The following is a 12,455-nucleotide window of genomic DNA, read 5'->3' on the forward strand; positions in this document are numbered from 1 at the left end:
GGTAAAAATCAATGAGGTTTTCCTACATTTTAGAAAAAGGCAAATATCGGGGCTGCAACTAAAAAATACTAGTCCTTCTCAAAAAATTAGCATATTGTGATAAAGTTGATTATTTTCTGTAATGTACTGATAAACATTAGACTTTCATATATTTTAGATTCATTACACACAACTGAAGTAGTTCAAGCCTTTTATTGTTTTAATATTGATGATTTTGGCAAAAAAGTCAAGAAAACCCAAAAATCCCTAGCATATTTCATCCGACCAGTACAAAAAAGTGTTTTTTAATACAAAAAAAAAAGTCAACCTTCAATAAATTACATCAGCTATGCACTTAATACTTGGTCAGGAATCCTTTTGCAGAAATGACTGCTTCAATGCGGCGTGGCATGGAGGCAATCAGCCTGTGGTACTGCTGAAGTGTTATGGAGACCCAGGATGCTTCGATAGCAGCCTTAAGCTCATCCACAATGTTGGGTCTGGTGTCTCTCAACTTCCTCTTCACAATATCCCACAGATTCTCTATGGAGTTTAGGTCAGGAGAGTTGGCAAGCCAATTGAGCACAGTAATGCCATAGTCAGTAAACCCTTTACCAGTGTTTTTGGCACTGTGGCAGGTGCCAGGTCGTGCTGAAAAATGAAATCTTCATCTCCATAAAGCTTTTCAGCAGATGGAAGCATGAAGTGCTCCAAAATCTCCTGATAGCTAGCTGCATTGACCCTGCCCTTAATAAAACACAGAAGACCAACAGCAGCTGACATGGCACCCCAGACCATCACTGACTGTGGGTACTTGACACTGGACTTCAGGCATTTTGGCATTTCCTTCTCCCCAGTCTTCCTCCAAACTCTGGCACCTTGATTTCCGAATGACACGCAAAATTTGCTTTCATCTGAAAAAAGTACTTTGGACCACCGAGAAACAGTCCAGTGCTGCTTTTCTGTAGCCCAGGTCAGGCGCTTCTGCCGCTGTTTCAGGTTCAAAAGTGGCTTGACCTGGGGAATGCGGCACCTGTAGCCTATTTCCAGCACACGCCTGTGCATGGTGGCTCTGGATGTTTCTACTCCAGACTCAGTCCACTGTTTCTGCAGGTCCCCCAAGCTCTGGAATCGGGCCTTCTCCTCAATCTTTCTCAGGGTGCGGTCACCTCTTCTGGTTGTACAGCGTTTCCTGCCACACGTTTTCCTTCCCACAGACTTCCCACTGAGATGCCTTGATACAGCACTCTGGGAACAGCCTATTCACTCAGAAATTTCTTTCTGTGTCTTAGCCTCTTCCTTGAGGGTGTCAATGATGGCTTTCTGGACAGCAGTCAGATTGACAGTCTTGCCCATGATTGCGGTTTTGAGTAATGAACCAGGCTGGGAATTTTTAAAAGTCTTTCGCAGGGGTTTTGAGTTAATTCGTTGATTCAGATGATTAGGTTAGTAGCTTCTTTAGACAGGCATGAAAATCTCTCACCTTTCGGCGAAATTCGCCGTTTTGAAGTCAAAAAGGATGACCTACGTGAATCGTGTAGATCCGAGGAGAAAACTTTTAAGGGGGGTGGGGGGGGGGTTCGGGTGTAGGCATGTGCTGGTTACCTTCACGGTTTACCATGCTATGAAAACGTGGCGGTTACAAAACCACTAAAATTTTCCGTCATACAGTAGTACGTATTCGTTATTTTTCATGTGTTAAAAATGCAGCCAGAACTGGCTTGGCGCGGCAGCACTTACCCCTTCCTCTGTTTGATGGTGCGAGTGTCAGTGACGCTATTCCAGCAAACCCAAAAAGAAACACTCCAAACGCAAGGCGTAAATTCTTCAACTTATTGATCTCTCAAATCGTGGTAACTGAAATATACCAAATGAATACATTTAAAACGTTGTACAATCGTATTTTTCCACGTGTGAGTCGCTTCAACAGTTTAGCTTCATGAAAAAGTTCGCCAAAAACAAAACACACATTTTCCTTTCAAATTCAACACACAAAGTTACTAAAAACTTACAAAGACGAATGATAGGCAAGGCTTAGTTAGGAGAGCAACTTCATTGAGGTTAATCACAGCCGCTGAGAGAGAATCAAGTTTGTATGTGGGGAGGAGAAAAAGAACGTCAAAGATCGCTAATTGCGACAGATGATCTTGTCCTAAGAACAAATTCACGTTCGCTGGACGAGGTGAGGTCTCACTCCCAATTTTTTTTTTTTTTAGATGAATGCATTCGCCAGCATATTGAATTTGGTGAGTAATGGTTTTAATCGTTTTCATATTTTGCGGTATGACAAAGTTACTGCCGTTTGTCGCAGCTTGCGTTGAACACTGCCAGAGCGTCCAGTGAAAAAATAGCTCCCGTTAAGGTAGCGTCAAGCTTGTGTATTTAACGGTAATATAAAAGCAGCTTGTGTATTTAACGGTAATATAAAAGCAGTGTTGTCAGTAACGCGTTATGTGAGTAATGCGTAACTGTAATCTGATTACTTTCTTTCAGTAAAGAACAATCTAACGCGTTCATTTTTCTAAATCAGTAATCTGAGTAAAATTACTTTCCTTGATGCCTGTGCGTTACTATTTTGTTATTGCCCCATAATGTATGTAGAATGAAGAATACTGTAGTCATGGGAGTGACATCACATGTCACATTTTCTAATCAAGGATGGAAAAAAAAGGGTCACGTGCATTACCATGATGCGTGAGCCGTGAGCGCTGGGAGTTTGCGGCCAAAGCAACACAGCCTTGCTTCCCCTCCAGGATGCAATGAAATAGGCAGGAGATATACTACAAACGGCTGCATTTGCACACTGGAAACACAGCCATTACGTCACATTTTTGTCCAGTAAAGATGACAAAAATATCTCTGTGCGCTGTGAACTTTGCGCTGGCTCAAAAAGACTGTCGACCGCTATAAGCATCCAATTCAAGCACCACTTGGAATTACAGCACAACAGGTAACACAAAAGCCAGGACTTTTTGATACTGCTCGTGCTCAATCCTCGGTTCAAGCTCAGTTGTTGTTGAAAGTTTTGAAAGCTTAGGTTTAAAGAAATTCTAAATATCCATATTGCCTCCTCAGCTGTAGTTTTGGCTAAGCAATGCAAACGGCTGTCTCTAAGGTGCTGTAGTCACATGATCTGTCCGAAAAATAATTTGGACCCATTATGAAATAGTTTGAAGGATTCTTGTTCATTTCATTCATTTTTGTTGTTTATTTTATTGCTCTAAAACTTTTATAGACAACATTTTAATGGCCATATTCAATGGTCTTTATTTTAAAGGGGAAGTTCAGAATTTTTACATTAGGCTTAATCTTTGAGTTAGCCGGGGTTTAATTAGTCGTTGGAGTTGATTTGAACAAATTCTGTGCAGTTTGCCAGTTATTTGTTAGTTTCAGGGGTCCGGAGTGGCTAAGCTAGTGCAAGTCAATGGTGGTTGAAATCAACTCCTTCAACTAATTAAAACCCCGCTCGAATATTAAGCCTTATGTGAAAAATTAAAATGGTCAAATTCGCCACATGTAGGACGTTTCGCCGACAGAGGACATTTTGGCAGAACGCCGGAACATATTTCCTCCACACCTTTCTCACCTTTTTAACCCCTGACCCATTTTCATGCCTGTTTAGAGTATCTATTCATGATATGCTAATTTTTTGAGATATGGATTATTTGTTTTTTCTGGACTTTTTTGCCAAAATCATCAATATTACAACAATAAAAGGTTTGAACTACTTCAGTTGTATGTAATGAATCTAAAATATATTAAAGTCTAATGTTTATCAGTGCATTACAGAAAACAATTAACTTGATCACAATATGCAAATTTTTTGAGAAGGACCAGTATACAATGATTCCTCGCTACTTCAAGGCTCAGCTGTGTTGTTTTTTGGCAGCCCTTTTAATTTTGTCTAAGTCTTTTTGACGATAACACTTATTTATACTTAGTTATATTCTTAGACATCTCAAAATGTGTTTGTCTTCATCTAGTTTTTGTTGACGAAAACGCAAGACTTATTTCGTCCAGTTTTAATTCGACGTTTAATAAAAGATTTTTCATCTATAAAATTTACTCCAACAAATAAATTAATAAAATAAATAAGGGTTTCAAACTATAACATGTAGAGCATGAAAAATAAGGTCAGTTACTTTTCTGTGTAACTAATTACTCTTACAATGAGGTAACTGAGTTACAAATTTCTTCTCTCAAAAAGTAATTGAGTAACTCTGACGAGGGGTGAAAGTGGGCCGGAACACCGTTACGGAATTTGATTCGTGGGCAGAACGTTGCTTTGATCCCGAAAATATGACGGTAACTGTCAAAACACTATGTTAAAAAAACCTACCAGGCTGCCACACACGCATCTCCAAAAAGAAAACAATCTACTAACGTGAGATTTTACATATACAGCTGCTGAAGTTATCGGATTCTGACGAGTGACATGGTTGTCCAACCTTGCCTGGTACACCAGACTCAACGCTGTTCCAGCTATTGAGTCTGGCCACCATTCCCACGGATACAATTTCCAGGGCGGAGCAAGCCACAGCAAACAGACAGCGGAGTGGACCAATCAGCGACGGGCAGACGTGACGTTATTAACTGACGACGGAAGGACGAGGGACTTGCGCGCAGAAGTAAACATACGAAGAGAGCGGAGTTTATTCAACATGGCTAGCGCGAGACAGACTATTGTCAATGACTCGTGTCGCTGTGTTTTTGGTAATTTAAAACAGAATTTACCGCGGATTGGAACATGTTCTCAGTTATCCCGTTGACCATCTGTGTTGTGGAGACGACTTTCGGCGCGCAAGCGTGACGTTGCTCGTGAAGAACACGTCACGCAAATAAACGAATCTGATTTGTCGATTGATTTTGTACCTGCTCGAAAAGGCCGTTAATGGGATGGTTCCCAGACTATTTCTCTCAGTGTTTGAAAAATACAGGGAGAATAGTCTGGCAGAGCCAGGCAATGTCCAACCTACTTGTCCAAATGAATTGGATGTCTATCGCTGTCAATTGCACTGAAACAACGTTGATTTCAATCCTTTTTCAGACACGGAAGGAGAGGCTTGCGCCTCCGAGTCGGACCACTGGCGAGGACCCGCCCCGGCAGTGGAGGAAAAGTCAAGGTGAGTCATTAGAGTTCACGTTAAAACGATGCCCGCTAAGCCCCTTTAACGCTGTCGCAAAAGGTGTGGCTTTGTCGCTATAGCGTGTAAGGGACCACCATCAATGACGGGGGTGAATCAATCCCTTCCTGACCTTTTCCTGACTTTAGCCTTTCTATGTCTGGATTAGATTCAACTGTTTGGGTGTTTTTCTTTACTTGCTTAATGTTTATTTGGAAAAAAAAAAGTGTTATCACTAATATTTGGATGTATTTTGTGCCTTCAGGGAAGAAGAATTTGACGACTACTTTGAGGACTTGTTCCTCTAGATGTCATGCTTACAACTGTCTTCCACTGAAATTCAAGTATTTGTCTTTTTGACTGTTGCTGAAATAAACGTTTTTGACGTTAATTACAGTCCCGATACGATTACCAACGGACTTTTTTGTTAAAAATTTTAGTTGAGAAATGGAACAAAATGTATATTAGTGCTGCAACGATTAATCGATTAACTCGAGTATTCGATTAGAAAAAAAATATTAGAATTAAATTTTGCTGCTTGGAGTATTCGTTTAATTGAAGTGGCGTTGTAATGTTTTGTTTTTAAAAGTGTTTGCATTTAGTTTTATTGATTTGGGTGATACACTGCCCTCTCGTCTGCCTCATTTCACGTGGCTGAATCCAGCTGCTCCCTGTTAAGACCAACATTAGCTAAATTTTTGTTTGAGGTCATGTTTTTTAATGCAATCGTAAAGTATATTTAGCAGTTTTTTGTAGGAATATGTGTCTGAACCATTTTTAAGAGCATTGTAAAAAAAAAAAAAAAAAAAAAAGTTAGTGTTTTATAGCATTTAAGCTAGCAGACTTTTGCTATGTAAGTTAGCCAACTGTTCTTTTGTTGTACATGATCCTCATTTTTTAATTTTTTTACACCGTTTGAGGCTCAGCTCAGGTATTTTAATTTTTTATGTTCCTTACCCGATTACTCGATTATTCGAACTAACTAGTTCATTGATTAATCGCCTACTGAAATAATCGATAGCTGCAGGCCTATATTTTTGTATTAATTATGTTCACAAAATGTCATTTAACTGTTTTAGCCACATTAAAAACGCGTATTTTGTTTGTGAAAATATTTTAATTTGGGGTTTAGCTTTAATCATAATCTATGTTACTACCTTACTAGGACTAGGAGTTCCACAGGGCTCAATTCTTAGCCCACTGTTCTTGAATGTTCACGTAACTGAAATCTGTCGGGGCATGGGTTTTTGTTTTGTAAACACCAAAACATGGTCCGAGTGAGTTGTAGTTTCACAGAAAACAAGTTTAACAATTATGTTCATTTTATTTTTTTGTGAGCTGTAACTTTTTGTTACTACCTTAGGACAGGGAGTTCCACAGGGCTCAGTTCTTAGCCCACTCTGCTTGAATGTTATTTCATAGGTTCTTATTTTAAAAACACGTACTTTTTTAGTGAAAATGTTATGTTTATTATGTTTTGTTGTTAGCTTTAATAATAATCTTGGTTGCTACCTTAAAAATAGGACTAGAGGTTCCACAGGGCTGAATTCTTAGCTCACTCTCCTTGAATGTTCTTTCACGTAACTGAAATATGTCGGAGCACGAGTCTTTGTTTTGTAAACACAAAACATGGTTCGAGTGAGTTGTAGTTTCATAGAAAACATGTTTGTTAACCATAATGTTAACTTTGTTTATTTGTTAGCTATAACATTTGATTACTACCTAAAAAATAGGATGGGGAGTTCCACAGGGCTCAATTTTTAGCCCACTCTGCTTGAATGTTATTTCAAGTTTCCTTGTTTTAAAAACAGGTATTTTGTTAGTGGAAATATTATCTCAATAATCTTGGTTACCAGCTCAAAAATAGGACAAGGAGTTCCACAGGGCTGAATTCTTAGCCCGCTCTTTTTGAATGTTCTTTCACGCAACTGAAATGTGTCACAGCACGAGTCTTTGTTTGGTAAACACAAAATGTCATTTGAGTAAGTTGTAGTTTGATAGAAAAAACGTTTGTTAATCCTCGTGCCTCAAAATACTAAACCTTTGTAGTATATTGTTTTCGGGTTAAGAATGCCCTATTTTCAAGTTCGGGCATGTCAAAAGCAGGCAATTGCACGAGTCACCATGATCCGAATCACAAGTAAGTCCCGAGGCTTCCTGTTGTGGGCAAGTCGAGTCGAGTCATGAGGTTATGTCGAGTTGAGTCATAACGTTATGTCAAGTTGGGTCGAGTTGAGTCGTGTCAAGTCAAAGGTTGTAAAGACAATTCGTGTCAATTCAAAAGGGTGTCAAGTCGAGTCACAGGTTGTTGCATAACGGCTTGGTGAGAGCGGCCAAGGCGACCAATCGGGTCACTGACAGGTGGGAACCACTCTACGATCCAATTTTTCCGAGTCAGCCTGTTGAGTCTCGAGTTATTGTCTCACAAGTCGAGTCAAGTCTCGAGTCTTGGACCCTCCCAACTCAAGCGAGTCGAGTTTGAGACTGTTTTCTTCAAGTCTGAGTCGAGGCCCCATGATTTGAGTCCAATTTTCAGGTCAAAGTACCATTGATTTTTGCATACTCAAACTTGAAAATGGGTCAATTCTGACCCCAAACACAACATGAGGGGAAAACAACAGGGTTTAGTTTTCCGCTGAAATGTATACTATATATATAATTTATTTTTTGTTTTTGCTTTTGTGCATCTGTGTTATTTCTTAGCTATAACTTACAAATAGGAGGCGGAGTTCCACAAGGCTCAATTCTTAGCCCACTTTCATTGAATGTTCTTTCATGGTTCCTAGTTTTATAAACACAAAATGTCATTCCAGAGCTTATTTCTAATAATTTTAGCTTTTTTCTGATGACCCTAAATCAGAAAAAAGTAAACCTTTAACCAAATTTTCTTTGGTCCATTTTTCACCGCCGCCACTTGTTGAACGCTCAGGATGTCGAATGCGGCCAGGCAACGTCGAATCAAGCGCGGGGGATCAGAAACAATCCGCTGATCCTCTTCCCTGCCAGGCTCATCCAGCTTTGGAGCCTATAAGATCCCCGCACGATACAAGAGATAAGAGGAAACGCTTGTTTCTGCTAAGCCCCCGACGGGTGGGGTCGGTCGGGGAGCACCCGAGGGGGCTTCCTCTGACCTTGACGCGTCGGAGTGATCAAGCGACACCTAAAAGTCCATGCAGCTCCTTTTATTCTCTCATGACAAGCACATACGAACATTAGAAGGAGAAACAGTCAAAATTGGGAGGGTTACGTCATGCCATTCTGGGCCCTGAAGAAGCACAGAGCGACATTTCCAGGTAGTTGTAAAGCTCCTCTGATTGGATTAGGGACATTTGATTGACACCTCATTGATTGGAGCTGAAGACGTTGCATAAGAGGAGGAAGTGGGAAAACATTTGGGGAAAGTGCAGGGCGACCCAATTCCACAAAGTAGACTTGGAACCCGTCAATAACACGAAAGCGCGCGTGACATTATCAACAACACATATTGATAAGGCTTTGCTAGGTGTGCAATAAAATCAAACGCTTACCCTAGGTTTTTACTTGATTTATTTTATTTACATTGCTTAAATCTATTTCACGCCTCGGTTCTTTTTAACACATTTTTTATGAGCGCTACGTGGTCAACTGGTGAACTCATGCAAGTCATGCGTGGGGGATTGTTATGGATTTTTCCCGTCTAAATCATATCACATCACAGGAGATAAAAGGTGACGTTGTTTGCGTGTTTTTGAGTTAGATAGTACATGTAAAAAAATATATATACAGTGGGACAAATATATTTTTAGTCAACCACTAATTGTGTAAGTTCTCCCATTTGAAAATATTAGGCCTGTAATCAGGGCCGGCCCAGCCTATACGCAGACTATGCAGCTGCTTAGGGCCCCTGACCACTAGGGGGGCCCCAATCTGGCCATTTTTTAATTTATATTCTATTTTGTTTACTACAATTTGCTTTATTTGAATTTTGTGAGTTTTGATACTTGATTACAAGCTTAAAAAAAATAAAAATTCTTCCTTAACCTCTTTCTTTCCTCTTTTAGAAAAAGGTTTGGCGCTATCTACTGTAAGTACTGACAATCATTTGGGGTGAGAAGTTTGAAGTATGCAGTGCAACAAAATCTGATTAATATACAAAATATGGACGTATGGGTTGGATTGCATGTATGGGTTTCACAGTACACTGTGACGAAATGGTGGGCCAAAAATATGGGCCCCTTTGCATTATTTTGCTTAGGGCCCCCAAATGGCCTGGGCCGGCCCTGCCTGTAATTAGAGATACCGATCGATCGGGTCCGATCACGTCATTTTCAAAGTATCGGAATTGGCAAAAAAATATCGGCCATGCCTTTTTTTAATATATATACAGTATATTTTTTAATTAAATCATTTTCTAATTGTATTTAACGTTACACTCATCCAGAGTCTTTAGTTTAGGCTTAAGGTAGGGTTATCAAATTTATCCCGATAACGGCGGTAATTAATTTTTAAAAAAATGTATCATGTTAAAATATTTAACGCAATTAATGCATGCGCTGCACGACCCACCCATGCATTGTCGCGCCCAATCTGTAATGGCGCCGTTTTACCTATATAGGGAGATAAAAGGCAGTGTAAAATGAGTAGAGTGAATTTTGGCAGCCTTTGGAGCCTTTTTTTAATTGGCTAAAGCCTAACAGTCCTTCTCCCTACGATTAGAAATATCATGGGAAGCAATGTGGGGAAGCAAGGTAGCAAAAGATCTTTTTCTTAACACCTCATATTATTTCCCTACGCAGAGAAGATATATCAATTGGTAGCACTACGCACAGTCATGGTTCCACTTCCCATGATGCATTTGGGCATGGTTACAGTATCATTTACTGAAAGCTCAACAAATACACTAGATGGCAATATTTAGTCACAATATACAAAGTGACAAGTCTTGCTATCCGTGGATCCCTCTCACAGAAAGAATGTTAATAATGTAAATGCCATCTTGAGGATTTATTGTCATAATAAACAAATACAGTCCTTATGTATTGTATGTTGAATGTATATATTCGTCCGAGTTTTATTCATTTTTTTCCTTAATGCATTGCCAAAATGTATATGATCGGGAAAAATGATCGGGAATGATTGGAATTGAATCGGGAGCAAAAAAAACAATCGGATCGGGAAATATCGGGATCGGCAGATACTCAAACTAAAACGATCGGGATCGGATCGGGAGCAAAAAAACATGATCAGAACAACCCTACCTGTAATTGTCAACATGGGTAAACCTCAACCATGAGAGACATGTCGTGTCGTTATGTTTTAGTCTCCCAAGACACGTTTTTAGTTCGTTATTGTCTCGTCATCGTCATGAAAAAAAATTGTTCGTTGATGAAATATTTTCATTATAGTCATCGTCGACGAAAACAATGTTTAGACTGCATGGTTTTCCCACCGTTTCTTACTTTTACTTTTAACCAGCCCCTCCCTCTTCAAATAGATTTGCTATTCATCGCCGTCCTTTACCAGTACACCAAATTTCAACAAAATCCAAACACTTTGCTTAAAGAACCCGATAATTACAATATACACAAACATTCGGTATTGTGCATTTTTTTATTCCTATTTGACTATTTTAAAGTAATATTTCCATCCAAAAGTTGTTCCATGCTAATTGGCTAGCGAGCAACTTCCACAGATGCTGTCCCAAAAAGAGGTTTCCCGTGAAGGAAAAAAAAAAAAAAAAAAAAAAAGCGTACGACCGTCCAACTTGTCCTCAAAGTTCTCACATTGTTCCTCTTGGTTTTTCGGATTGTGGTCTTCTCGGGATTCTAATCCAGACTAAAAAAAGGCGGTCTAGACCAGATTTGGTAACCGGGAACAACTAGACATCCGATCGGAAGGCGGAACCAATCCGGCTGAAGTCCGTTATTGTGCGACGTTGGGAAGAATTCAGCATATGGTGCACGTTTTTGACTTGCTGTCGCCACCACCAGCTAGAAAACGAGAAATGGGATGATGTAATTAGTTCCATGCACAAAATACAATGTATACATATACACACACACACACACACACACAGTGGGGAGAACAAGTATTTGATACACTGCCAATTTTGCTGGTTTTCCCACTGCAAGCCATGTAGAGGTCTGGTTTTCCCACTTTGCAAGTGGGAAAACCAGCAAAATCAGCAGTGTATCAAATACTTGTTATATATATATATATATATATATATATATATATATACTGGACTGTCTCAGAAAATTAGAATACACAATATTCTAATTTTTTGAGACAGTCCTGTGTATATATACAGGACTGTCTCAGGAAATTAGAATACACAATATTCTAATTTCCTGACTGTCTCAGGAAATTAGAATATTGTGTATTCTAATTTCCTGAGACAGCCCTGTATATATACACAGGACTGTCTCAAAAAATTAGAATATTGTGTATTCTAATTTTCTGAGACAGTCCAGTATATATATATATATGCATATATTTAAAAAACACGTTTTTAATTCTTTCAATGTTCATTGGTTGGTTCATGAAACACTGAGAACATAATTCAAGATGACTGATAATGACATTTTAACCGGTAGCCGATATTGTCCAAACAAGGGCGTCGGTTTGCATTCGGACGGTAGGAACATTACACTACCAACTTTTCAGGATGCTAAAATTGTCCTCACCAACTTTTAAGCAACCTTATTTGCATTATATAACGAGTTCAGTTATATATGTAATTTAAATTGTCTTCCCATATGTTGTAAGGATAGAATAGACCCAACCATTATCAAGTGAATTATTTTTATTATATTCGGACTTACATTTATCCTTATTCACGTGTTGAATGTGCCGGTCTATTTTTTCACCCTCAAACGCACGTTTGGTTGGCTGATGATTTGACCCACCCCCGACACACACACTCAAACAGCCCCGACAGAAATACATGTCGACAACATGCCGCCTCCTCCTTCCCCATCCAAGACGAGGGATATTAGAAGTTTTTTTCGGCCAGCAGCAGCCACTTTAAGTAAGTTAAAAAGACGCCAATGTTGTTGCTACTGAAAGTCCGACGTGTAACATTAAACTGTGTGAACTTGCTAACCTGCAAAACTCGAGTAGGAAGCTGCTTAGAAGTGTTCTTCTTTTTATGTTTTATATTGTTAACGTTAATTAAACTTGACCCCCCCCCCCCCCCCACGCACACTCACACAGCCCCAATAGATTCCGCCCCCTTTGAAGAGGATGGATATTAGACGTTTGTTTTTTGGCCAGCAGCAGCCACTGTAAGTAATGTAAAAATAAGTCAATGTTGTGGATGTGGGGGAAACACCACTAATTTTGCGACTGAAAGTCCGACCTGCATCAGAGTTA

At 39.5% G+C, this 12,455-nt stretch overlaps 2 protein-coding genes across 2 annotated transcripts in view; one reads left to right on the forward strand and one right to left on the reverse strand.

Annotated features, from left to right (window-relative positions):
• The window catches only part of fra10ac1 (FRA10A associated CGG repeat 1), a 48,572-nt gene extending 37,429 nt beyond the window's left edge, over positions 1-11,143 (forward strand). Inside the window, exons 13-14 of the mRNA XM_057826051.1 lie at positions 5,027-5,102; positions 5,368-11,143. Of these exons, the coding sequence (XP_057682034.1) occupies positions 5,027-5,102; positions 5,368-5,410 (119 nt within the window). The 3' untranslated portion in view covers positions 5,411-11,143. The remainder of the gene's footprint in view (positions 1-5,026; positions 5,103-5,367) is intronic.
• Positions 10,678-12,455, reverse strand: part of pde6c (phosphodiesterase 6C, cGMP-specific, cone, alpha prime) — a 34,607-nt gene continuing 32,829 nt past the window's right edge. Inside the window, exon 22 of the mRNA XM_057826050.1 lies at positions 10,678-11,071. Within this exon, the coding sequence (XP_057682033.1) occupies positions 11,028-11,071 (44 nt within the window). The 3' untranslated portion in view covers positions 10,678-11,027. The remainder of the gene's footprint in view (positions 11,072-12,455) is intronic.

The sequence above is a fragment of the Corythoichthys intestinalis genome, chromosome 21, assembly GCF_030265065.1.
Source record: "Corythoichthys intestinalis isolate RoL2023-P3 chromosome 21, ASM3026506v1, whole genome shotgun sequence".
NCBI classification, from domain to species: Eukaryota; Metazoa; Chordata; class Actinopteri; order Syngnathiformes; family Syngnathidae; genus Corythoichthys; species Corythoichthys intestinalis.